At 44.9% G+C, this 27,083-nt stretch overlaps 1 protein-coding gene across 3 annotated transcripts; it reads left to right on the top strand.

Annotated features, from left to right (window-relative positions):
- The first annotated feature begins 1,136 nt into the window (after positions 1 to 1,136).
- slc25a37 (solute carrier family 25 member 37) lies at positions 1,137 to 15,525 on the top strand. Of its 3 annotated transcripts, XM_064347403.1 has the most exons (5): positions 1,357 to 1,453; positions 3,150 to 3,202; positions 9,795 to 10,023; positions 10,184 to 10,240; positions 10,655 to 15,525. In XM_064347403.1, the coding sequence occupies exons 3-5, from the start codon at positions 9,801 to 9,803 to the stop codon at positions 11,182 to 11,184; spliced, it is 810 nt and encodes a 269-aa protein (XP_064203473.1). In that variant the 5' UTR covers positions 1,357 to 1,453; positions 3,150 to 3,202; positions 9,795 to 9,800; the 3' UTR covers positions 11,185 to 15,525. The 3 variants fall into 3 exon arrangements, with proteins under 3 accessions (XP_064203470.1, XP_064203473.1, XP_064203472.1); XM_064347400.1 differs by lacking the exon at positions 3,150 to 3,202 and having other exon boundaries at positions 1,137 to 1,453; XM_064347402.1 differs by lacking the exons at positions 1,357 to 1,453; positions 3,150 to 3,202 and adding an exon at positions 4,618 to 5,331.
- Positions 15,526 to 27,083: the final 11,558 nt, after the last annotated feature.

The raw sequence follows: 27,083 nt of genomic DNA, 5'->3' as shown, positions 1-27,083 counted from the left end.
TTCATCATTCACTTTAGTCATACGTAATACATCACCCTTGGATAGTTAAATAACAGATGAAAACAATTTGGGCCATCCCATCATAATTTATCTCTGTCCCATTACTGTAGTGTGGTCTATTAATTCAGGAGGGTATACACATCCACTGAAGCAAGTCCATCCTTCAAAATGCGTACACCTACCTACAGCTATATTCTACTTCTACTTCAGAGCCGTTCAGTTACTCCACATAGGAATATGTAAGCAGTTGTGCAGGCAAAACAAATGAGTACCAATTGTTTGATCGGGAGGGGACGATACTGCTGACTGAAACCCTCCCTTGGTCATATCACAGGAAATGTAAAATTGTGTTATGAGACTCCCACAATACTGTTATATGTTAAGCTGATTAGGCCTGCACTTCTGTCGTGTCCGGATCAGAGATTGTAGGTCCGGATATTACTGTTTGCCATGGGACATAATCATTTGCATTGTGTCAAATTGTCCTTTAAGTAAGTACGTTAGCCAAGTAGTTATTTACATGATACATTTTAGCTCCGGTTACAACCCTACAGTATATGTTTAGCGGGCACTGAACCATTACGATGAGTGTCACTGAATGTTAATATACAGTATGTATGATGATTCCTCCTCTACTACGCTAAGGCTCGGTACAGTTTCATAGAATGTTAGACTAACTAAGTGTATAAACTCAAACAGCCACCCGCATTAACCCCATAGATAATAATCACATTACAACGTTCGATTAAACTTGACTTCCCGTTTGCAGACAGACCATTTACGAAGCATTTGAAAACCTACACAATGGGCAAGGCCGCATTTTAATTCTGCGCCCTTTAAAATCGGGATTTATCTAATTCACTCATGATCTGATAAAATATGCTACAGCTGATGTTTATTTCAATTAATATTCAATTTCTTGTAAAACAACTGCTTTACTTTCTCCATGTGATGCACTTAGGACAATATCAACTGCGTGAGTACTTGAAATAATTTACGCCCGACTTCGAAGCGTTTCATTCGCAAATGGTCTCCTGGGTCACGTCACTTTTAATTGGTTGGTTTGTTAGCTCCGCCTTATTTTATAATACATCCCGCCTTATTTTTTTGACTTAGTTTTTTTATTGCTCGAGCTAGAGTAGTGTGTTGCTAGGTGGAATTACGTCACATCGCGCTGGAACGCAGCGATGATGGTGTGGCTATCCTTGCCGCCGTCTCAGTAGTAGTGTGTCAACGTCTCCTGTCCAGCTTCTCCCGCATGGAGTTGCGCACTGATCCTGTAGTTACAACCTTGGACATGTCGAAGAGTGAAGACATCAGAGATGGCAAGTCATTGGAAGATGATGACTACGAGAGTTTGCCACCCACTGCTTCCTTGGTGACACACATGACAGCAGGAGCCGTGGCAGGGATATTGGAGCACACTCTGATGTACCCCGTGGACTCTGTCAAGGTAAAGGCTAGCTAGCTAGCTAGCTGAATGAAGTTTGCCGTATTAATCACGCTGGCTATCTCGCTAGTAAACTGCGAACTACTGCATCTGGACGGACTGCACTTATTTCGTCTGCTAGCTTTATAGCTAGCTATCTTGCTAGGTACAGTCATTCGCTTTTTTGCTAGCTCGCTAGCTTAGCTAACAAGCGACAATGAACTAAGTTGCAGCTTTGGTAGCTATCTTACATTAGCTTAGTTGCTGCTAAGAAACTTGGCGAGCAAGGTAGGACAGAACCGGAGTAGTGCAACGTTCTTTGAAGTTACTTCCTCCAAACCCATCTAGATTCATTTCCAGAACATAAGTTATGACTTGTTTTAAAACTATCTAGCTGGCGAGGACAGCAACGTTTTCTTGCCGCTTACGAATCTGTCAGTTGCGCTTTCCTCATGTCAAAGCACACTGAGCCACATCGAGAACCTCGTGTGTTTGGAAAGCGCCAGGTGAAGGTCACGCCCCGGTGGGAACAGGGGGAACAGTTTAAACTTTTCCTTATTGATTAGGCGAACCTCTAGCCATTGAATGAGCATCCCCTCTTGTTTGCCAACTCAACCAAGTTCAGGTGAAGTCGTATTTAAACCTATGATTTAAACTAGTGTTGATGTTCCTGGGCATGCTTTCGGTTTGTGACAGTTGTATAGAAATTAAACTGAAACTTTATTGTGCCCTTCTCAGCAAATTAATGCATGTATCGGTTATTTTTACTTAGAATTTTCTGAATGTAGTAACCTAATTGCCTGCAGCATTATTTGAGAGGTGTCAGAGCAAGGCTCCTGGTTTTCAATGCAATTTGACCAATGCTATTCTCTTTTGTACCTTCCGCCTGTCACCAGGCTTCACGTTTACCTAATGAGTCTTTGTGACTTTGTGCTGATGTCATGATCGTGTGGTACAACACCCCTTAACAACAGAGACGAATTATTCAAACCAGGGGACCAGTCGTGCAAGTTTAAAAAAGAAAGAAATACAGTTTGCCTTTTAATTGTGATACTGACTGAAACTGGATGACGTTGGTGCGTCATCCCATCTGCCCAAAGCTACTCTCTCTTACAACCTGAGTGCTGATTTTTAAAACAACAGTTTACTTAAACACACACAAGGCCGCTAAACCGCTCGGATAGTGTTTCCTCTATAGAGACCCGGTCTGGGACGGTAGGGTTCCTTTCATTGGGTAGCCGTAATGTGAAGCTTGTACGTGTGTGAAAGAACTTAATGTCTGAACTTTTTGTCTCACTTAAACCGTTACAATTAAGTGAGCTGTCGTTGTGCCAGGTTACCCTGTCCTTCCATTCAGATGCCTTACTCAGGCTATTGTGGTTGCTTCCTTCTCCCTGGCCTGAGGGCTTTGATTACTGGTCAGTTTGGCACAGTTCACCTTAATGCTACGAGTTTTAGAGCCACACTCTACGTGACTAGACCGCACACTGTTGAAAATAGCTGACAGGCCTTACTAAGTAAAGTTTTTTACAAACAGGATTGATTCTGTGCTGGAATTGGTCACAAAGTTGCTTTTTTACATAGTGTTTCTGCCCTCTGATGCCCTGTATCACTTAACATCTTGAATGTTAAGATATGTCAGTTTAAGATTTCTTAAGTTAAGTTGGGTATCTAGAATGAACTCATTCCACTTGATATTACTGTCTGTTACCTATATCAGGAGAGAAGAGAGCCCCTTTTGCATCTCTGGCAACAAACACTGCATTTCTGCAGGTAAATTACTGTTTTGTGTATTTTTTCCTGTTGAGTTATTCTTACTGAGGGGTTCTATCCAGAAAGCCACAGCCTAATCATCTGAAATGCAGTCATCTTACTCCTTTGACTTGCAGCAAGATATTGTTTGCCTTTTATCTGGCATGCTAGCCTACAGAATTAGAAAACGCTAATGGTTCACCAGTGATGAAGCAACGGATGTGTCCTTTCGTCATATTTAGTTCCTGTCATCATTTAGCATATGCACCATACTTATAGAATACCTTGTGTGGCTTGCCGCAGTGAGTCATCCTTGAGAGCAAGGTGTGAGAATTTTTGGCACCTAGCATTTATCTTTAAAATGTCATGGTCCTCGAAAGTTTCTTCGTAGAGCTTCGTGGGTGCCATACTTCTGTCCTAAGTTTGTCTAATTCTGTTGATGTCTGACTCCTGTAATTGAGCACATAAATCAGCTTTTCTGGGATCTGTGTGTTTTGGAATATTCTACGAATTATTTCAGGTGGAGAGTAGCTATTATACAGCATATTACATTAAAGATACAGCAGTAGATGTGTATACTGTATGGATATTCAATGGCACACAATACCATGGTAAAAAGGGCAGAACTTGAATTTGAATATTTATACTGAATTGATGCCAATTCAGCTAAATAGAATCTTACAACTTGAGAGGGTCACACACAACCAGAAGCTTCTAGGCCTGACAATCGCACATATTTTGTAGTTTTCAGGTGTGGAATTACATGACATATGACATGTGTGTCAGGTATTTTCTCGTTAGTAATGCATGAGAGAAAGACTCTGCTATGTGTAACCAATTTTTGTAAAGCGTTTCTTGTAAAGCTGTTTTTAGAGATAGAAATTAGCCTCATTAAGATCAAATTTTTAAACAAAGATATGTGGTAAACAAGTATATTAACCAATGTATTCTCTTTTATTTCTATTTATTATTAAAAGTGTATTTCAAGGATTAAAAAGCCAGAGGGCCTCATAATGTACAACTACGTGAGTTCACGGGCCAATAAAGTGAATTTGACATGTGTATCTGAGAGACAAGGAACGGGTTTCTGTGAATTAGTTAAAGAATTGGTTAAAGAACATGGAAAAGTTCTTTGTACATTTTTATCTCATCTTCTGTGAATGATCAGTCCTATTTAGAGAGGGCATAACTGTCTGGTCAATGATTCACTGTAGTGAGTGTACCGTAGTTTACTGCTGGGAGCGTCAGCATGTACTGTACATAGCTGTACGTCTACAGTACTGAAGCTACGGAAACAGCGCAGAATTAGGTGTGCTTGTGTTGTGTATTGCTTAATACTCAAGGTACTATCATACCGACGAACCAAAATCCTGTACAGTAAAACAGGTGCGGTTACAGTACAATAAATGACATCGTTTCACCCGGGGGAATGCCGGCATTGTGAAAGACAGGACTGCAGCTGAGACGGGCCCGTGGTTGTGCAACCCGCACGTGCCGGCGGGGCCGAGTGACTCGCCGTCTCTGTGAGTGCCGCGCGTCTTCAGGGAGGCGCGCGCGGAAACCTTTACCCTCTCCTGTGAAAGCCCGCTGTGCCCCAGGAGGGCTCGAGGGTAAACATTAATCAAGGCCTGAGCCCCTCTATGAGAAGACTCAGGCATGTCAGGAGGGAGCCTGTCCTGTGTCCTCTACCCTCATAGATTCATACTCGCGCATACACACATAATAAACACGCATATACAATGGTGTTAAAATGCACATTGTTTTGTGTGTTTTGTTTTCTGATATCTGGCAGCGTACACTGGATGTGGTTTATGGTGAGATGTCAGTGTGGGGGAAGCAGAGCAACCAGTCCCTGCTGAATTTTCCCCCTGCAGTGAATGAATCTGCTTTACTTCCTGTCTGACACAGTGGCTGATTCAGGGTGCAGCCTGAGAGATGATTCAGAGGCCATTAAGTAATTATGGAAGGGCCCGAGTGAGGAGAGAGTGGCTAGTACAGGGGGGGGGATGCTCTGTATGGGCTGCTGTACCACGCAGATGCGCTGCCCCCGGCCGAGTTGGATCAGGGACGAGGACGAGGAGGAGGAGGAAGAGGAGAGCTGAAACGCTGGCCTGTGCCTCTGAACCGTTCTCTCTTTGCGGAGATAATGGGTGGGTTTGTGGCGCGATACCCTGCTGCTCTGGGCCTGGCAAAGGCGTGTGCCCTTATCTGCTCCGGCCAGCATGCGCTGCGTGGAGTGTGCGTTTGTGTGTGTGTGTGTGTTTGGTATTTGTGTGTGTCTGTAAATGCGCGTGTATGTGTGTGTGTGGTCTGTGTATCTGTAAATGCTTGTATGTGTGCATGTGTGGTATGCGTGTGGTGTGTGTGGTATGTGTGGTGTGTGTGTCTGTAAATGTGTGTATATATGTGTGTGTGCACGCGCGCATGGCCTGCCTCTTTCAGTGCAGCAGTGCTGGGAATCAGACTGGTGCAGGCGGAGGGCGGGCTCGCTCCCCTCCTCCTATGGAGCTGATTAGCAAACTGTCCGTCACGCGGCTCCCGGCTGCTGGCTGTGCTGGCTGCTCGCCCCCTCACTCGCTCGCTCGCGCACGCACACACGCGACCGTGCCTCGTCAGGAATGCGGCCCGCGTGTTTCCCCCGTGTTTTTCCAGAGTTCCGCCAGGCCCGTGTGCGGCAAGGCCGCCACACGCAACGGGGCCCCCGCTCTCAGACTGCGGAAAAACCCGAGCGCGGAAACAAGGCCGCCCCCGCTGGGGCGTGTTAATCAACCGCGCTCTCCGCTGCCTTCCATGTGCTCTGTGAAGGCAGTGAATCCCCCGCGGTGTGTCAGAATGGTACGGCCCGTATCGCCAATCCACAGCCATTCACACACGGGGCGGGGGGGGTCGTAAAGTTGAGCGGCGCTGGTGGAGAAGGCAAATGAATCCTTCCCAGTTCACAGCGGCTTCTGACCCTGCTTTTCACTCCCGCCCTGGCCTAGGGCCGGAGGAGTCGCTAAGGTCTTTCTGCTCCAATGCAAAACTAGCTTCTTTCCTTTCTCCTGGAGAGCGAACATGAGAGAGAGAATTAAAACCACAGAGATATGGTTCTGCTCTCTTCACTTTGAAGTCAGGAAAAAAAAAATCCTTTAGGAAAAACAAGCTTTAACTGGCTTGATGAAAACTGTGCAAGGCACACTTGTTTACACCGTGTTATTCAGCAAACCTAAATCTGAATTCTGCGGATTTGCATATTCAAATATGCCAAGTACCCAATTGTATTTATTTATTTCATTTTGCTTCCTGCATCTATCTTTCGCAAACAGTAAATTTTAGCGGCTTTCTGCTCAGTTGCACAGAGATCAGTGGCTGCGGTCTGCATACCTCGCCCTGAATGCGCTCTCGCTGTCCAGTGTGCGACCTTTCCGTCCGAACGGCTCCTTCGTTTCCCTGCTGGAAAACGCCGGCGTTTTCCGCTGGTTTGGCGTCCCGGGCGTCCGGCGTTCCCGCCGCCGAAGCGCGCGTTAAGCCCGTCTGGAATGCGCTTCCTGCTGCAGAGGCGAGACCCGCGGCAGCATAACGCCAGCGAGCGTTATGCTCTTTGTGCATGACTCAGCACAATCATTTCACCTCAGGTTTTGTTTGCTCACTTCCTGAATTATGAATGGTCTTAACAGGTAGGCTTTCCCGTGTGTCCGCGAGAGGGACGCTTCCTTTCATGTTTTTAAAACGTCGTTCATTCAGTTTTCACGCTGAGTGCACGCACTGTTATTCAGTTTGCCTTGCGGGAGTCGGACAGAAGCCATTGCTTTTGGCTCTCTCCCGCCAGTATATTTAGGCTCATTTATATAACCCGGGTTTTGTGGGTCATTGACTGATTCTCCCGGAAGAAGAGTCCTCTCTCACGTCCCTGAAATGTTTGCTCATCGCTCTCAGTTATGCCTCTCTAGCCTTGCGTCCAGTTTTCAGACACAAAGAAGGAATCTTTGCTAGCATTCGCATTTTGTTCAAGAAGCCCAGCCGGCTCGTCTCCCCTCCTGGTTTGCTTTGTCATGCTAGCGGTTAGTAGCCACATCAAGGAACCGAGGCCACACCTTAGTAATCACTTAATGAAAGCTGTTATTTGGAACCACCAGTTTCTGGGCTCCTCTCCAATATATGTCAGGATACCACGTAGAGTAATGTTGGAGGTTACTGTTTCTGTGGCAGGGCTACATGTGGAGCTTCGAGTCTCTTCTCTCAAAAGAACCCCAAGCCACCATTGGCCTCATCTCTCCTGTTCTCCTGCATCGACTGCTTTGGTCTGTTTTGTCCCCGGCTGGACCTGACAGGCGTACTTGAGGCTGACATTTCTGCAGGCATATCTGTCATGTGGAGACCTTGAATGCCATGGCTTATCATAAGCGCGCCAACTAGAACCGACAGGGAAATAACTAGCTCCTTTGGGTAGCAAATCTCCAGAGACTCCTGGCTGATTTGGCATAGTCCATGTTACCTCAAGGCAGGTCGCTATGACTCACAGAAAAGGGGGCTCTGGCCACAGCTTTAGCCTGCGGCGTTGCCGAACGCGTCCGCTTACGCGGGCGTAATTTTGGGAAACCTTCGAGCTCGGCTCGTTAAGCCTTGGGTCTAATGATCACTTTGTGAGTGAGATAAGCCCCCAGCTCATTCCCCTCTCGTGTGCTTTATCTAGTGCAAAGCTCCTAAGCAGGGGGAATTACTGGGACGAGGAGGCTCCAAAGCTTATGGGACTCTGAGCTAAGCCCTGGTACACAGCACCTGGCTTCCAGGAAGTAATTCTTGAGGGACGACTTCATAACTGAAACGGGCGCCCTGCTCCACACGCTGTACTGTACTGCACGGCCTCCAGGGGTTTGACACCTCTTCGGCTCGGCGACAATAGCAAGGGCAGCATTCTGCGATTCGTCATACACTTTTCCTCTGTAGTACCGCAAAACTATTCGCAGAAAGGAAGCATAATGTTGTGTAACAGTAATGTAGAAAACTAAGAGGAAGGGGAAAAGGTCATTTGTTTGAAATGTCTGCATAGGCGTGGTTATGCAGAAATACTAGTAGTAAACTGGTAAGTTTTTTTTGGGGGGGGGGGGAGTTCTCTGTCTGAGTTTGGCTTAATTACACCACCCCCGTGTCTCTTATCCTCTCTGTTCACTCAGCGAGGCCATTGGGACAGCACTGTTCTGTGTGTCGCCAGGGCGATCAGGGATGTGTTTTCTGAACTGCTCTTTCGGCGTAGTCGCTGCTATTCACTCGAGATGAGGGCTCGGCTGGTCCTCTGGGTTCGCGGTAAGCTAGTCGTACGGCCGCCGCTGATTTCGCCATGAGAGGGGGTCGCCAGGGCGGACTGCGACCGCTTCGCTCCCACGTTTCGGTGCGGCCCTGTGTAAGAGCGCTCTCCTCTCTCTCAAGTGTGAGAAGCCCTACTGAGCTTGTTTACCCCCCTGAGAGCCCCCCCCGATTCTCTGGCAGGGAGACTGGGTACAATGGTCACGTGCTGTATGAACTCACTGCCCCAGCGGCTGTTCTTGCAGCCCGAACTCTGGACAGCAGGTTATACTGTACTTCTGCTACCGAACGGGATGCACGTGGTCTTATTGTTTTGCATTATTTCTGTACTGTCTGAGTATACAGAGATAAAGACGGGATCACAGTACAGAAAGTGCCGTGAGGGGAATCAAGCCCCTGGCCGCGGGGGGGGTGGGGGGGAGGGGGGGAAGTGGCGCAGAGGATGAGAGTGGGCGGCCCCCCAGGCTCTGCCACGCGGCCTCCTGTTCTTTTATTCATCCATTGAGAATGAAATGTTTTCCGGTGGCTGGTATGTGGCAGTTGGCTGCTCGTCTTGACGGTCGGTCTTGTGCCTCCCGGGTGCTGAGCTGTTTGTGCTCTTTCCGGCACTCGTCTCTCTGGGGTAAGAAACGTCACGGGGCGGGGACTTGTGAGTGACGTGTGTCTTTCACAGGGCGGGGGCGTGTGAGTGACGTGTGTCTTTCACGGGGCGCGGGCGTGTGAGTGACGTTGGTCTTTCACAGGGTGAGGGCGTGAGACCCAGGCAGGCCCTTTCGTTGTACTCCACCGAGCCAAATTGTGCTCATCACACAAAGCATGTTTTTTGTTTTGGGAGAAAATGTAGGGCAGCCACAGATACCGGCTGTTTCTATCTTCCCCAGCATACTGCTTGTGTTTCCTTCCCTTTCCCTAACAATAAAATCTAGTTTTCATTTCCGCCTGATACTTCTGGAGGCTGTGGTATGCAGAGTTTGGTTCTCTTGTTCTCTTATTTTGTATGAAACGCAACTGGACAGAGCTTCCCTCAGTCCAGTCCCGGAGAGGAAGTGTTTTTTGTTACTGGGTCTGAATGATTCTTGTTTATTTCAGAATATACAGACTGGACCCTTTGTAAATATTAATCACTTTTCCCAATTATTCATTCTTTTTCAACACCGCAGTCTTTCTCCTCCATCATTTTTCGGTACCACCACTTCTACAGTTCAGCCTTCTCTCTTCCATCACCAAACCTTCTCCTGTCTGTCTGTCTTTCCTTCTGTTCCATCCGTTTACCTGCTCCCTCCCTCCCTCCCCCTCTCTGGTCTGAAACGTCTCTCTCTGGTTCCGGCAGACCCGAATGCAGAGCCTGCAGCCGGACCCCAAGGCCCAGTACCGCGGCGTCTACGAAGCGCTGTGCCGGATCGTCCGCACCGAGGGGCTCATGAGGCCCCTGAGGGGCCTCAACGTCACCATGCTGGGGGCCGGCCCCGCCCACGCCCTCTACTTCGCCTGCTACGAGAGGATGAAGCGCTCGCTCAGCGACATCATTCAGAACGGCGGCAACAGCCACATAGCCAATGGTAGGCTGCCGCCGCCCACAGACCACACTGCCATCCACACTACATTACAGGGCCAGATATTACCAATCTGATTGGCAGGGCTGGAAATGGAAATTGAGTGACAGAGGGATAAGTGAATGTGGTGTGACTCTTGCTCATGAATATTAATTTTCCTGTTCAGGATTGGCGGGCAGCTTGGCCACTGTTCTTCACGACGCGGTGATGAACCCAGCTGAAGGTAACCAACGCATGTAAACCTGATTAATATGAACGGCTAGTCTCTGCTATGTGTGTACGTGTGTGTGTGTGTCTGTTTGTGTGTATATTGCTGTGACAGTATTTGCCCCCTTCTGATCTCCTGTATTATTGCTTATTTGCCACATTGAATGTTGTTAGATCTTTCCACAGAATGGATTAATAAATTAATAAATTATTAAATTAAATTTTTTTAAAATTTATTTAATGAAAAAAAGTTATCAAACACCCATATCACCCATGTGAAATTTTAAAAATGAAAAGAAATGTGTTTTGTGTTTACTCAGGTTGCTCAATTCTTTCTCACTGTATGTGTCTCTGCGTGCGTTTGTGCATGTCTGCTTTGTGACGCTGCCTGGTTCTCACGGTGTGTTTCCCTCCCGGCCCGGCTGCGCAGTGGTGAAGCAGCGCATGCAGATGTACAACTCGCCGTACCGGGGCCTGCTGGACTGCGTGCGGACGGTGCGGCGGACGGAGGGCCTGGCCGCCTTCTACCGCAGCTACAGCACGCAGCTGACCATGAACATCCCCTTCCAGGCGGTGCACTTCATCACCTACGAGCTGATGCAGGAGCAGCTGAACCCGCGGCGCCAGTACCACCCGGGCAGCCACATCCTGTCAGGCGCGGCGGCGGGCGCCGTGTCGGCCGCCGTCACCACGCCGCTGGACGTGTGCAAGACGCTGCTCAACACGCAGGAGAACGTGGTGCTCAGCTCGGTCAACGTCAGCGGGCACCTCTCGGGCATGGCCAACGCCTTCCGGACGGTCTACCGGCTCGGGGGCCCGTCGGCCTTCTTCAAGGGCGTGCAGGCCCGCATCATCTACCAGATGCCCTCCACCGCCATCGCCTGGTCCGTTTACGAGTTCTTCAAGTACTTCCTGACCAAGCAGCAGATGGCGCGAGAGGGCGGGGCGGGGCCCACCTGAGGAGGGCCCGGCAGAGCCGTCGACCCCCCTCGAGAGAGAGAGGCGGCCTCCGATTGGAGGTTCCCGCCGGGTTTTTTGTTGTTGTTGCGTTTGTCAGTGTTGCAGTGGTGGTGTCTCTGACTCGGCGTGTTCATCGCTCCCATAGGAAAGGGGTCTGGAAGCCTGGCCAATGGGAGGTGGGCAAGATGGTCTCTAATGCTGAGACTCAACATGGCTCTCTAATGCTGAGACTCTACATTGCTCTTCTGCTGAGACTCAACATTGCTCTTCTGCTGAGACTCAACATGGCTCTCTAATGCTGAGACTCAACATGGGTCTCTAGTGCTGAGACTCAACATTGCTCTTCTGCTGAGACTCAACAGGTCTCTTCTGCTGAGTCTCTACATGGCTCTTCTGCTGAGACTCAACATGGCTCTTCTGCTGAGACTCAACATGGCTCTTCTGCTGAGTCTCTACATGGCTCTTCTGCTGAGACTCAACATGGCTCTTCTGCTGAGTCTCTACATGGCTCTTCTGCTGAGACTCAACATGGCTCCATTCTTCCTGATCCTTCCCATCGTCCTTTTCTTTCCAGTTTGTGTTTATTTATTCCATGAGTGTGCTGTTACAAAACACAAAAAATAATTTAATAACACTCCAAAGCCTTTTATTAGGGACGGGAAGAGCATATCTCTTTGCATGGCAGCTGTGTGTGTGTTTGTGTGTCTGCGTGTGTACGTGTACGTGCGTGCGTGTATGTATGTATACACGTACATAATATACAAATATCACCCACTACACTTTCTCACTCCCACATCACTGACTCAGTATGTACTTCCAGAAGAATGTTTTGCTTCATCCATTTGTTTATAGATTTAAAATTTAGGAAATTTTATTTATTTGAGTTGCTTTCCCGAGCTAGCATTTCAAGGTTTCGGAAGAGACTTCCGGGTTATTTTTTTTATTTCCTTGTGTTGTTATAATTGACTGTGTCATTTAACACATTCCTGGGTCTTGCCACACGGCAAACGTGGAACAATTGTGCTTTGAAAGTGCCTCTTCGATGCTATGCTGCGTGCTACTTTTGCTTTAAGGCTTTTCAGTGCAGATCTGTGTCCGAGTTCAACATCGTTTGACAGCGTCTGCAGCCATTGAGTGCTCCTAATGATTTAGCGAAAAATGCAAGCGCACTTTAAGACAGAATAGTTCATTGGACTCTTCTTATGGCATGTCGTTTAGCACAACTGTCCTGCTGTGTCATGAAAAGCTACGTTGGTCCATATGTGTCTGACCTAAGTTGGCCATAAATGAAACCTTAGCATTTATTTATGTGTGTATAAGATTTTAGCCACTTAAACTGAATTTGCTCTTTTCAATTTCATCTTAATGTGTCGCGGGGTTAAGTAAACATTCTTTCGATTCTCTTTTACCTTATTGTGTTTTGTTTTGTGAAGTTGCCCTTGAGTAAGACTGATAAATTCACTCGAAATCAGAGAGCGATGATTGTTTGCCCCTGAAAATGTGAGCAGGGGATTGACAAGAGACACAACTGGAAATTACAGCTTCATTTCTGTTGAGCTTGGTGCTCTTCTTTAAAATAAGTGCCTCTTTCATTTGTGAATCCGGATACTAATTTTTGGTGCAGTGTGGACATTGGCAAGAAACTTGGCTGTCATGTCACTCCTACACACAAACCACACAGCACCCGCCCTAGCAAAGTATTCTCTTCCTCGTTGTACTTCCTTTCAGTTAGAATGTGGGCCAGTAATGGCCAAACCCTATTGTATAAATCTGAAATCACGCACAAGTGTTTGTTTTTTTGTTGTTAGCATATTGCTCTATTGCAGCTAGCATTGCAGAGAAATATCAGTTTGAAATTTTGTTTTTCGAAAGCTTGCTAAAAAAAAGCATCAATTTTAGCAGGACTGAAAAAAGGAACTTTAAAAATGTCGATGCTTTATGCGCACACACCAAAAGGGGGCGCTGGTGCTGCAGGCAGGGACGGGCGCGTTTCACGGCGTTGGAAAAAAAAGAAAAACATCTGTGATGTTTTCACGTGCATTCGTTTTTTCCCCCATATTGCATGTGCATTTTTGCTGTCTATTCGGAGCTGTGTGAGAGTAGAATCCTGTCCTGATCATGACCTAGGTGCCCCATGACCTCGTAGCTTATTTTGCTGTCAGTTGTCTGGGCTCTGTAGTTTACCAGCACTTACAGGGATGTTGGAAGCCATTGCATGGTGGCGTAAAATGCGATTGAACGGGCTGACGCAGAAATGCTCAGCAGGTTGGAAGGAGTGCATGCTGGTTACCCCTGTGCTTCTGTCGGCAGTCCTCCCAACCTCTCCACCTCTCCACCTCTCCACCTCTCCGCCCTGCATCCTTTCCCTCGGAAGCCTCACATTCCATTAAACATTACCAGAGTCTTCGGCAGGCTGCAAGTTCTATTTGTTTGGTTTTAATTAAATACTTAATGTATCCCTGCAAAGGCACATAGTTTTCCAACGATATTACTACTTTCTGAGACCCCAAAAATGAAATGCTCCATTTCATAGTGCTGTGTGTGTGAGTGAGTGTGCGTGCATGCCATTCGTGTGTGTGTGTACATTGTGCTTGCAGATCTGGAGCTTTAAAGGTATCACAATCAGTTTACTTAGTATTTTTGAGTACATAGTGTATATACTGAGTATTTAAGTTGCAACGGATTTAATCCAGTTTGCCTTCATAACCTTAATGGGACACTGAACTATTCAATCTCACCTGCCCAGGCTTGCATAAATGGAATATACTCTAATGTATTGTAAATATGTGAACGTTCTTGAATATATATATATTTTTATAAATGAACAAATAAAATAGGTAATATATTTTATTGTATATTTACCCGTATGTTGTACAGTGTTGTAATATCTTGACATATATTATTTCAATATATTTTCAGTATATTCAATTTCTGTAAGAGCAGGAATGGGCTCTCCATAGGTATGTTGGATTTCAGTGACATTAATGTGCTTGTTTTGTCATTTGAGTCACTCATCTTGGGGGCATGTCCGCACATATATGTTTTGGCTTGGAGCTCAAATGTGCATCATCACCATGGAAACAGTGGCCTTCTTTATGACTCACATGACTCACACTAGGGAGCTGATACTCTCTCTTTTTCTTAACACTTTGAAAAAAACATTTTTTTTTTTTTAAACTTTTTTTTTTTTTTTTTTTTTTGAGAGGAGGGGGGTGTTGAATTGTAAATTGTGGTTGTAAGTCTCTTAGCTGAAATGGTGGGGGGCTTATGCAAGACTCGAATGTACTCTGCTCCCAGGTGACAGATGTTTGCTGGCTGTTTGGAAATTCTTTGATATGTTTTAGCTTGTTTCGCTTAAGAATTAAATGCACCTTTAATTGTTTGCTGAACCTCGCAGCCATTTCTCAAAAAATGAAAGTGAACTGCAGCCATTGATTTACCTGACAGTCGATGAATGTGTACATGAACAGCTTGTTTAGAATAGTTAGTACGTTAAAAAGAAAACCTGCTAATATATTTAATATACAATTCAAAAAGTTCCCATTGTATTACCGCAGTCTAAGATGTGTTTGTCATAGTGGCCATTTTGGCATTTTAGATTCATTTTTAGTCTCTGATAATGCTGGACAAAGTGTATATCGTCAGTCCCGTTGAGATTTTATTTCAAATCAAGTGGAGTACCTTTAAGAATATATTAAAAAATGTTTTCAAGATGATTTGGCGAGACCGAAAAGAATCCTGCTATAGAAATGATATTTGTACACTTGCGCTCCATGTATTGTTGGATATAAGGACTATAATGCGAATAGAGAGGTATACTCCTTAATTCTTTTCATGCCTTTTTTTTTTACTAGCCCTCTCAATCAGTTTAAGTTTTCCTGGTTCAGTGATTGGGAATAGTGAGTTCTTTCCATCTATACAAGCCTGGTTCATTTACAGTACTCCTTTCAAGTGGCCTGACTACATTGACCAATTGCTGTGAGGAGAAACCAAGAAGCAAGACACTTCAAGCCTTCCTCCTAACTTGATATGTGAAAGATTTCATTCTCATAATTATGCAAACTGTGCTGTACATTGTTTTTGCCCTTTATTTTATTTTATTTTATTTTTGGAGAAATGAAGAACTTTGGGGAATTGTTTGTCATGTAACATTTAATGCCGCTTTCTTGCGCACAATGAAGGGAGGGGAAGAGTTGGACGTTATTTTTTAAACATAGAGTGCCATTTATAGAACAAGGATATTTTCTATTTGCTGGTAAAAGTGAGATGCAGATATTTTATGATTGTGGTAATGCTGCTACAGTTTATAACACTGGAGCTGAAATAAAAGTACTAAATAATCATGGGTCTGTATTCATTAGCTTCATCAACATAGGGGTGATCAAACACCAACACCAATGTGTCTGTCTGTATGAATCTGTATACATTCTGGGTGGGTTTGGATGGGCGGCATGGTGGTGGAGTGGGTAGCACTCGCCCCGCAGCAAGAAGGTTTTGGCGGGATTTGCTGCCTGACCAGGATGTATTCCTGCCTCTTGCCCAATGCATGCTGGGATAGGCTCCAGCACTACATGACCCTGCCCAGGATAAGCGGGTATAGATATTGGATGGATGGATGGATGGATTTTGATGATACTTGGTGAAATGGGGTAGGGGCAGCGTTTCCGTCATTCCTTGGATTCTGGCTGATAGGATGCCAGATTTTTAGCAAATGGGAAAAAAAAGTTTTTTTCTGCAACTTTTCATGAACATGTACACTTTTATGACAACCGTTTGAATATGGCGGATTTTGAGATTTTTTGCGTGACACTACGACAATGATATGACAATACTCGCGGGTCGGGGGAGTCGCATGTACTCAACTACTAAACCGATCAGTGTTTTCCAGCCAATATCCAGAAACTTTTGCAACTTGGCAGAAGACGTTGAGTGAGTCCTCGCATTTATGCTGGAATTTCACCACAATTAATGAGCCAGAAGCACAGACCGTGGAAAAAAAGGCCAGAACAGTTATGGGGTCCATTCAATAGCTTGCGTCGGTGTCACGTGGGTTTCCCTTTCTTGCGTAATTGTATATAAATGACGTCTCTCCCAAAGATGGCGGCATAGCAGGGGTCGCAATGTGTTCAGGTCACGCTGGAAAGCAACTAATCACAAATTGCATGTGAGCCGCTTATTCCCAGTGTGGAAGTCCCAAGATTAAAGAAAATGCTTCATTCTTAACTTACTACTAGGCCTGCTTGGCGAAATGTATTATTTGGCCAGCGCAAAACGCGCAAAACACCCGCATATGAAAACGTCGGTTCGTGCAATTAACAAAGGTAAGTTACAGACATTTTTGGAGCCATGAGAATGCGATTGTGCACTAGTTCATCGAGTTAATTGTGGCAAAACGTTTGGCTCGGAGAATTAAGTTTTTTCTGTGCATCTACAACAATATTCAGTAGAGGGCGATATTGGCAAAAAAAAAAAAAACATTTTTGCAGCCCATCAGCCAGTGCGTCCAAGTTCTTCATATGCCGTGATGTGAAATGATCTCAGAATTATTCCCGCTATTACATATGTGTTTATATATTTACATTGTTAATTTTGCATGACTGCTCATTGATCTCAAACCTGACAGGAATGAATCCTTGAGTAATAAGAGCAGTACATGAATTTTGAATATTTGATTATTCCTGTGGTGCAGGTTGTTTTTTGGCCTATGGTTTAAATGAGGCGACCAAAATTGTATTGAGTACCTTTCATATACACTTTACTGAGATATCTGCGTTTATGAACCACTGGTGTTGGAGACATTAAGCAGTTGGCAGTTCTGACCCCTTTATGTGATATGTAAAATAAAAAATATCTATTTTAGGGAATACCTTGAGCTGTGATTTAAACTCTGGGTTTTTCCTGTGTAGAGAAATCTTTGCTCTAGCCCAAAAATTGAGAGCACCCACAGTTCTGTGGGAGCACCAAAGACCCTTTTCCTGCCAGGAAAAAACCCTGTTGTGTAGCCCAAATTCTTATTGAGAATGGGTTGTGGCCTTTTTTTCACATGCTTTCGACCCATTACACAAATTTAATTTCACCCCCTAATGTATAGAAATAAAGGGCATATGGACTCAAGATGAACTCTGATTCTATCTAGTCAAGGACTGACTTTAACTTAATTCCCTTCAGTGGAATGGCAGGTGGAACAGCTTAACAGTGCCTCCTCTACTGTACACAAAGATGGAAACCCATGCATATAATGATATATTTCTAAATGTATGGAATTTGGAAAAGCATTAAAAATTCAGAGGTTTGTAAATGATTACTTTTAAATCTGTCTGTGAGTCAGTGCACAATTCCAGTCTTTTATATCTGGAATATTCCAAATGTTTTATGAATGCTGATACACGCAACTGTGGTTTGAATGTTTTAGCTTCAGTGTTACGGCCATCACCTCTTTCTACACTTTTACATATTTGCGGCTGAATTTATTGGTCTTCTATAGAGCGTCTTCATTCACTATTCAGTAGTTTGACTATGCTTGCTGCAGACCCTGTGTCTCCGCTATGCTGTTATATCTGCCCCCCCCTCCTTTGTGGTGACTTTTAAATAAATTGCAGTTCCTTTACCTGTCCTGGGACACGTAGACACCTGGTGGAATCATCAAGTCTCTTTGTTTGTTGTTTTGCTTCTCCCGCTCTGGCTGTTTATCTGGAGCCCGTGAATGAGAGTCCCTCTCTGCTGGTCCCCGGCCCGCTCGTCACGCTGCTCTCCTGTCTAATCACCTTTTATCTGCGCTAAACTGTCCCACCACTTTGTGCTCCCGTCTCCCAGATAAGGCCGTTATTAGCAGGCTTTGACAGACTGCGATCGGCGCGCGCGGTCTCCTCCGCCAGCTCCTGCGGTGGGGGGGCGGGGGCGGGGGCGGGGCGAGGGGTTGGGAGGGGGGGGGGGTTGGTATAATCATAGCTACCCATCTTGGCTAGTCGGATGCGAGGGCTGTATCTGCGGACTGAAGAAGAATAGACCCGCGCTGGTGCTTGTAACATGGGAGATCCCGTTTCAGTGGGCCCCGGCCCTGGGAACCTTATGAATCCCCCCTTGTGCGCCGCAGCAGGGCTGTTTTAAAGTGACTTATCAGCCACTGTAAATTTGTCAGCCTGTCACGGCATATTGGAGCGCGGACAATGCCGCTCTTTGTGGAAGGGCCCGGCTTTTCCCCTGGCTTTAAAGGAGGAAATCTTGTTTGTTTTTCCTGAGCCTGAATGGACTCCGTGAAGAGATGCATGATGCTATGGCTCGACAGTCGCGTTGCCGCATGGTCTTAAGAGCCGGGCAGATGCAGAGGCAGATACTGTGTGTGGGATTCGAGCGCTTTAGCCTCGGGAAGCTTGTATGGGACAGGACGCCATTGACATCACATGCAGGAATGGCACGCTAAAAGAATGCTAAATCTGGGCTGTAGAAAGCCATAGCACTATCTAAACAGAAAATGGATGGTTGCATAGTACTGCAGTAAAACAAACATACTTAGGAAGGATAATAGTTGAACTATATTTACATTAAGTGCATGCCACAAAGGGCTTGATTATGTATTTATCTTGATTATTGATGGATTATGTGCAATAATGGAGTGGATTATCGTTTGCTGTCACCTGTCTGAATTGTAACAAAAGGCAAAAGCATAACCTTGAAGAGCCTGTCAGTGTCTTTGTCTCTGCAATCACCACGCATTAACTCTTCCTCCGAAGATGTTTCCATAGAAGTCATTTTAACGCCTTATTTGATGAGCTAACCATGCTTACTTTCAGGTGAAATGACTGTCTTCCTGCCAGAACTCATACCTGCTTTGTCAGTTTGAGTTCCATCCTCTTTGCTACTGACCTAAATATGCGCAGTTCACAATAACTGTGTGTTGTTTTTGGAAAGGTGTGCTTGAGTATAGAGTGAGAAACACAGGGTTGCAAATTTGGTTGGACCTACTGAGGTCAAGACAGTGTGTAGCGTTACCCTGACCTGTGTCATAATAACACGAGAAGACTGTGGGCACATCCTGCAGTCTTAGGCCTCTTGCATGTCATTCTTCCAGACGGTAATGATAACCGCTAATGATGGGACTCATGTTGATATTAGTAACAAGTGGAGATGTGGGCATGAAGCATGGCTCATGCTCTGTCTTTCTAATGTCTGTGCATTTGGCAAACTTGCATTTGACGGGCTATTTTGCATCTAAAAGCAGCAGTTGACAGCGAGTGTTGAGGACTGGCGTGGGTCCTTATTGCACTTTCCTCTGCAGGACTCTGGCTAATAACACAGGTTATATAAATAACGTAATACGCGACAATCCAAAATGACTATTTTTTATTGCTGTAAGACTTTGACGTGGCTCAAGTGTTTTTAACACAAATTATTATCCCCCATTTGTACGAGCATGACTCAGTGTTTTGGAAACAGTCGTTTTTGTCTTAACTGCGGTTCGCCAGCATATTTATAGTAATTACTGTACCTCCGCACCGGTTTCCTGTAATGTGCTGCTTTGCCGTGCCTGGTATAGTGCAGTAATTGGCAGCTTTACTGTTTGTGTACTTCAACATCCTACTAAGTGAGAAAGGCAGTTAGAGTAGAAGTGCTCTGTTCAGTGCTCTGGTGTTTCGTAATGGGGTCTTCCAGAGACTACACGCCTGTAAAGGGATCTAGGGGAGTACACCACCGCTCTCCGATTTGGCTTTAGGAAAAGCCAGTTTGGCCAGGTGGTTGAGGGGGAAAGAACATGTCAGCACTTTAAAGTAGACTTAAAGTAGAAGAAGACGAGGAGGAGGAAGAAGGAAAAAACCAAGTAGGAGGGAGTTGTTTTAAATGTCTTTTTTTTGCAATTGACAGTCAATGTACCATGTCCCACTCAGGCAGTGGAAGTGCAGGCAACACAATGGCCTCGAAAGCAATAATGGCTTTAACCTTCAACTGTGCCCCATCAAACAAAAAGCCTTATCTGATGGTGGTGTTCTTTTTGGCCGTGTTGTCTGAGACTCGGAGCGATACTGTCAGATTCCTAATCCCGTCAAAACAGATGCTATCTCCGCCCCTTCTTATCTAATTACCTGTGTGTTCTGAGGTGGCCGGTCTGAGCCCACTGCTGTAATGTAGATCCAGCTCCAGTTCAGGAGCCGAGAGCAGGGAGAGGTGCTTACTGAAAATGAAATGGCACACTGTACATTTAATGGCTCCACTGGCGCTACTCAGTGTCAAAGAGCCCCGATCTGAAAGGAGACACTTGACTTGAATGTTGTTTACCACAGATTTCAATCAGATTTCCGATATATGTTGTGGCCCTCATGCTGCGGTCACATTAAAGTTGCTAAGAACTCATTAGGACACCTTTTTTGTTGAGCACTAGTCTCCCATCTTTAGTTAAAGTGATCCTGGCAATCTGACAGGCTTTGCTGGGGATGTATTTCTAAATCTGACTCATAAACTACTGTCTTAAGATTTTTGCTTTGAGTGCTTTGGAGTATGGCTTTCTTTAAGGCACTTGACATTGTAATTGGTGTTGCTGACTGTTGAGTCAAAAATGTGGTTCCTCCTGGTCTGTTGATACAGTTAACTCTCTCCCGAGTGGTCAATGAGAGCATTGTGTAACCAATGGTAGACAGAGTTCTAGGGGTTAGAAAACCCCCTCATACAAACAAACACACACACACACACACACTGTGTTAAACAGAGTGTGTCAGAGAGGCCTCCTTATCTGCTCACCAGCGTGGGGGTGGAATTCCACTCGATCCCTATCTAGTGTGGCTGAATGATGGATGAAAGTCGTGATTTGTCCTCTGGGTACATTCAGCCTGTGCTGTGAATGTTTGTTGCACTTCAAAATGTGCTGGTCCGGTGGCCAAAACCGGTTCTTCTGAGCAAGGTTGTTACAAAGAAATCTGTTTTAAGTATGTCGCTCCGACTTTGTTTACAGAGTGGAAGTATTTTTGTTGGTGTGCTCGTTAGATAACCAGCTTCCGGCTTTGAGGACGTGGTTACACTTGGTTCACCTCTGTCTCTTCAGCTGTGTCATAAGTGTAGAATCCATCTGAAACTGAACTTTCTGAACCTGGAAGAATTATGTACTTCTTATGTAATCCAATGTGGAGAATCTGGGTGGACTCTGGTGGTTAGAACAGTGTTCTGGTGGCTGAGTGGTGGAGGGTAAAACCTTGTGCTTCATCTTCAGTCCACTTAAGATTTTATTCAGAATTTACCATCACTGTTAAAATATGATTGGTGCATTGACATGTAGTCCAATGTCCAGTACTCATTAGGATAAAAACATTGGAAGTCCAGCTATTCAACTTCAGTGCAGTGCAGGTTCTTCACAGAGCAGGCGCTAAGCCTGTATCATTGTGTGCCAAGTTGACAGACAGGTGTGCTGTGATGCAATAAATCTGGCATGCGCTGCAAAGGACACAATGGGAAACCCTCCCTTTCCTCTGAATCACTGTGAAAGCAAAATAGTTTTCGGTGTCATGCCTAATCAGTGCATCTCACTGCACACAGGGGCTCTCTGTGGTTGCCATCATTTTCCCACTTTCCCTCTGAGCATGGCATAGCCCTGTTTGACAGTGGACCTGCTTGACAGTAGACCTCCATCTCAGTAGGCTTGCTTCACAGTAGACCTGCTTCTCTGTAGACCTGCTTCTCAGTAGTCCTGCTTCACAGTAGACGTACTTCTTATTGGGCCTGCTTCTCTGTATGGCAAAAGAAAGGTTTCTCTGCTTTGTCAATGTCAGCTGTTTGCATGTTTTCTGTCCAGGACAACCAGGATTATTGGTATTCAGATCACGGCTATAACGAAAATACAATGTCCATACTATTCCTTGAATTAAAATTGACTAGAAGAAATGTGTACGGAATTAGGTAAGGGACAGAAAATACAGGAACATGTCTTTTGCCCTTCCTTAATGGATCAAATCATATGTGGTACACACACATTCCAGTGTATTTTAAATATGCTATGGTCCCTTGTTTTTCCAAAGAAATTTTCCAAACAGGAATTTTATGTGCGATGTTTAACATCCCAGGCGTGCGAGAGGACCCCGTGGTGTCGGACAGGTATGAAGAGGGATGTTGTGTCCTACACGGTGCGCATGCTACACACCTGGGAATTCCGCAGGGTCAGAAAGTTATCGGTCTCAGACAGGTCAGCCGTACAGCAGTGCTGACCCCCCCCCCCCCCCCCCCCGATAAATCCACAGGCTTTCTGAGTCCCATCGTCCTCCCATTAACGCCAGAGTCCAGCTACTGTAAACACGCTCTCACAGGCTTATCTGAGAGAGGAATGCTATCCTCATCTCTCTGACCTCAGACTGGGCAGCACTGTTTTGCTTATGCTAAATGATGACCTGTGGACTGCAAGTTATTTTCTAGTTAATCAAATGTCCTCAATCCCTCCTCAAACAAAAAAGAATGCATATGCTAGCTCCTGACTACTGTATTTGCGTGAGGTTATTTTGGAAAACAGCTGAAACTAAAGTCATTACTTGCATTTGCACCCCTGTTAATATGTAGAAAATATTATGTTCTGAATTATCAGAATGATCCGTGATCTGGGGGTGTGCAGGTTAAAAACAGTGTTGATACAGGAGTGAGAGAAAACAGGGTTTATCAGTCAAATGTTTTATAGCATATTTGCGTAGCATTATGTAAATGTGAAATTTTGCTCTGATAATCTTGTTTTGTATGAAAGATTTCTGCCATGCTCATTTAAAATGTTTCAATTATTTCTTAAATTAATGCTAATTTACTCAGAAATTATTTTAACTGAATAGAACTCCTTTCATTTTCATTAAATTGCACCACATTACATTAAATATGGTCAGCTGTCAGTTGAGCAGATGCTTGGTGTATGTTTTTAAGCTTTCTTCCCTATCTTATTGAATCTGGTTAAGTCAGCCATTCTAAAATGATTGTGTGAGAGAAAGAGGAGAGCAGAAGTCACTTCAAGAAAGAGAAGCTCCTCTTTTAGCACACCCAGAGACTTGTGGGAAGCGGTTCTCCATCAAAGCACCCATTTTAAGCCACTTAGCTGACTAATTTCCCCTTTGCAAAGCCATGATAGCGTGTGTGTGTGGATCACTTTACATCAATGGTCTTCAGCTTTGAGATTATTTCAGTTAGTCAGTTAACTGACGGAAGAGGTGAAAGCAGTGAGTCTCCAAAACATTGATCCGATTGATCCTCTATTCTCGTAGTACACACTCTTGTGCTCCAATTTTGTTTTGTGGAGTAACGGCACCTGTTACTTATTTAAAAGGTGTTGCTTAAGTAAGAAAATGTCATGATCGACATTTAAGGGGCCGGTGAACAATTTTCTGGTCTGAAGAACGTATTGAGAGGCGTTTTGTGACAACGTTATGGATGGCACAATACGAAGAAAAGATTTCATTCATTTCCTCGAGTCACACAGAGCGGTTGTGAAAGCAGGCGGGTTGGGGGTGAGTCAGAGTGCTGAGTGTCGCGTGAGAGCAGTCTCCGCCCACGCTCCAGGTGAGGACTCGAGATGTAATCCAGCTTCACGGCCCATTGCCCCGGGTCATGGGTCTGCTCCTCTCATCTGCTGGGAGAGAGAGAGAGAGAGAGAGAGAGAGAGAGAGACAGAGAGGATTGTAAGTGGGGGGAAAAAAACCACTGTTTCATCACTGACTCATCACTGAGGTGTGTGTGACACCGTTCTGCCTCTGAAGATAAGCCGCGACTCACGCCACCGACGGAGAAGATTCTGCTCAAATCGAGGGAAAGAGGGCGATGTTTTTTTTCCCGCATGCACTGTGAATGAGAAACACTAACAACTGTCCCCTTTCCTCGCTGCAGTATCCTCTGCTGATTGTGGACAAGCACAGTCATCCTCTGAAGCATACGCAGCCTGCAAGCTCAGCTGCATAGCAGTTCTGCCTGGAGACCGAAGGTGCAGGTAGCCTCCCAGCCTGTGGTCGGTCAGAGGAGCTACTTGTGTGTTGAGGCTGTCTGAAGCCTTCCCTCCAATGGGGCAAAGCCATTGCAAGTTCACTCACCCCGCTAGATTCCCTGCTGCACTGTTCACTCTGGATCCTGGAAGGCATCACAGGAGGGGGATCCTCTGCTTCAGATGGATGCACCACCCAGGAGCCACTTCAGGCCTGAGAGCTTTGACACAGAGCAGGTCTGCCTTTCCCCAGCCAGCAGCCCCGGGCCAGGCAAAGCAGCGTTTCAATGCCAGATGATTAGATTTCATCACTGCCTCACTGCTACCCAGGCCCTATGTGATTGAGTAGGGAGAGGGGGCCACATACGTAAGCCATCTCTTCTCTTTCCAGTGCAGGGGAGTTCCCAACACAAGTCACGGATTAGCCCTTTATTGATAGGCTACCGCAGAATTTCGGAATACCGGGGCGACCGAGCGGAACGCATTCCGCAGCCTCCGCAAAGGTCAACGAGTGCCATTCAGATTCCTGGGCCCCGTTCACAGCACCTCCGTATCAGAACCGGAGTTTTTATCTCGCAAGGAAAACAAGGGCAACAAAAACACTGCTATTATTAAGTGGCATGACAGCGGTGAAAGAAATGTGCAGAGGTGTGGGTTGGGCTAGTTTGTTTTGCAATGTACCTTTTCAAACGAATACCAACAGCAGGAAAGATCTTTTTAATCGTGACACATGATTGCCAGGCCCAGATTTGCACGCATGTAATTTTGGCAGCTGGTAAGATGGAAAGTGGTTCATCATGGCCACAAATCCATTTTTCGAACCAGAAGAACTGAAAAACACCAGTACACTGTTGTTAAATATGTTTCACTGAATCTATTTATAGTAGACAAAGTGGTACACAGAACCATTATGTCCTTTCCTGCTCATTTGAAATGAATGGAATGGAATACTGTAATCTTTCTTGGGGCTCCTAAAATATTGGGGCTCCTAAAATATTGATTGCAGAATAAAGAAATATCCAGGCAATATCCATATTAATCCATGGAGTCCATGAAAGAACAAAAAGCAAAGATCGCTTAATTTTTGAACATCATTGTCTTGTACTGTATTCAGTACAGAAACTCTGACATTACCTTTATGGTCAGATGACAGGAAAGCTTTTACTCAAAATCGAATTAATCAAAGTGACAATCTGGCACGCCACTATAACCACGAAAACATCAGCCCTGTCAAGTTGATTAATGGAGGCCACAAAACGATTTCTTTCATGACGAGGTCTTTTGCAATGGTTCCTTGCGCGTTTGCAGAAGTCAAATGCGTATTTATTTCAGCTCAGTGGAGACACAAAGGCATGTTTGCATGTGCTTAGAAAAAAGAGCAAAAGTGGCTGATCAGCGTGCCACTTTGTCTTGTTTCTGTGACCTGTGGAAGCGGTTGAATGTAGACCTTCAGCAGCAGAATACAAGCTAATTTCAAACCTGCTTAAGCTGTCACATAACTCAACACACGTCAGTACGTTTTTTGCCTGCTCATTTTGTTAGACCAATAATGTATCTGTAGCGACCTGAGGTGCAGTCATTTTTCTGTAGTACAGATGATTCAAACTTCAGCCGGTATTTTATGTTGTTTATAAATATTGCCTTCCTAGGAAGCCGCACACAGGGCAGTTCTGTGGAAATTAGTTGTTTGCCTGACAGTTTTATTTTTAGTATCTTTGCATGTCTAAGCAAAGTTTTATAATGAACTCTGATAAACATCTAGTTACCAAGTGTGCATATATAGAAGTAAAAACACTTTTGGATTAAGTATTTGCAAATGCTATTCACACCCAATCAAACATGTAGTATGACGACCATTTCCTCATAGCACAGTCCTTTGAGCCAGACTGTTAGGATCCCCTGGGCCCTTCACTTGAATTGTGTACTTTGAATTTTATATTTTTTTAAATGGACACAAATTGTGATTTAGATATAGGAACTTACATGTGTCTGTTTTTATGTTACCTATTTAATATTCTCATAGGTGTATGAATCATTAATATTTCGGAATTATATGCAAATCCTGTATGCTTTGGAACCCATAGGGCCGGTTACTAATAACAGATAATTGAGGACAGAGTATGTAAATCTTGACACATGTAGTTCAAGCTTTCAAATACTAAGTAATTGTCTTGTTAGAAAGGAACAAAAATGTCATATTTGTTGAAATTGCTAGTTAATACAGGCTGTATTTCAGATTTTAAATGTAAATATTCAGATCAATGAAACTTGTTGCGAAGGTGTGGTCACTTCATAATTTTCTTTTTAAATGATGGAAAAAAAATAAGGCCGAGCCTAAAGGTCTTGAAGCCAAAATGTTGAAAAAGACGTGAAGTTTCAGGGCTCTGCTGCAAATATTTTTTTTACATTATGAAGATGTAAACTCAGTAAAAGCAACTGGCTGCTACTGCACCACCATTACGCAAACATATAGTCACTTTTTGAAATTGGGTTTTAATTAAATTTAGCCAAATGCTGTGATTTTCAGCTCATTCATACACTGTGTTGTGCGATTATGTTCTTTGTCACTACTGTACTGTTTATCTGTGGGAGTTTGTCTAGTCGATGCGAGTTATATCAGCAGGTTCTAGTGGCTCCAGTTCTTACGGCTCTTCATTTTCATTTTAGACAGTCATGCTGGTAGGTAAACCATGTCACATGTCAGGCAATCTCTTTATCCAGAAACACAAGACCACCTCAGGTACAGCCAATTAAAACCATCTCATGCTGAATCAAACCTCAGTTTAAATGTATGGGGATAGGGGTACTTTGATCATTATCTTTTAAGTAACTTGAACTTCAATATTTAGAAAGCCCACATGTTTTTAAGTTGTATCGTAGAGACCATCTTTATCTCCTGATTCATTATGCTTGCAGTATCAGAGCTGAAATACAGTTGCAGCCATTGTTTGACACTGGAATCAAAAGCCTGTTTATA

Source organism: Anguilla rostrata, chromosome 8 (assembly GCF_018555375.3).
Source record: "Anguilla rostrata isolate EN2019 chromosome 8, ASM1855537v3, whole genome shotgun sequence".
In the NCBI taxonomy this organism is placed as follows: Eukaryota; Metazoa; Chordata; class Actinopteri; order Anguilliformes; family Anguillidae; genus Anguilla; species Anguilla rostrata.
This window is presented reverse-complemented; position numbering and strand designations above follow the sequence as displayed.

Bases quoted from the DNA above. Each gene is read 5' to 3' on its own strand.
- slc25a37 (XM_064347400.1), top strand. From the start codon at position 1,259: ATGGAGTTGCGCACTGATCCTGTAGTTACAACCTTGGACATGTCGAAG. The intron at 10,024-10,183 runs GTAGGCTGCCGC...TTTCCTGTTCAG, and splicing joins CAACAGCCACATAGCCAATG to GATTGGCGGGCAGCTTGGCC. The intron at 10,241-10,654 runs GTAACCAACGCA...CCGGCTGCGCAG, and splicing joins GGTGATGAACCCAGCTGAAG to TGGTGAAGCAGCGCATGCAG.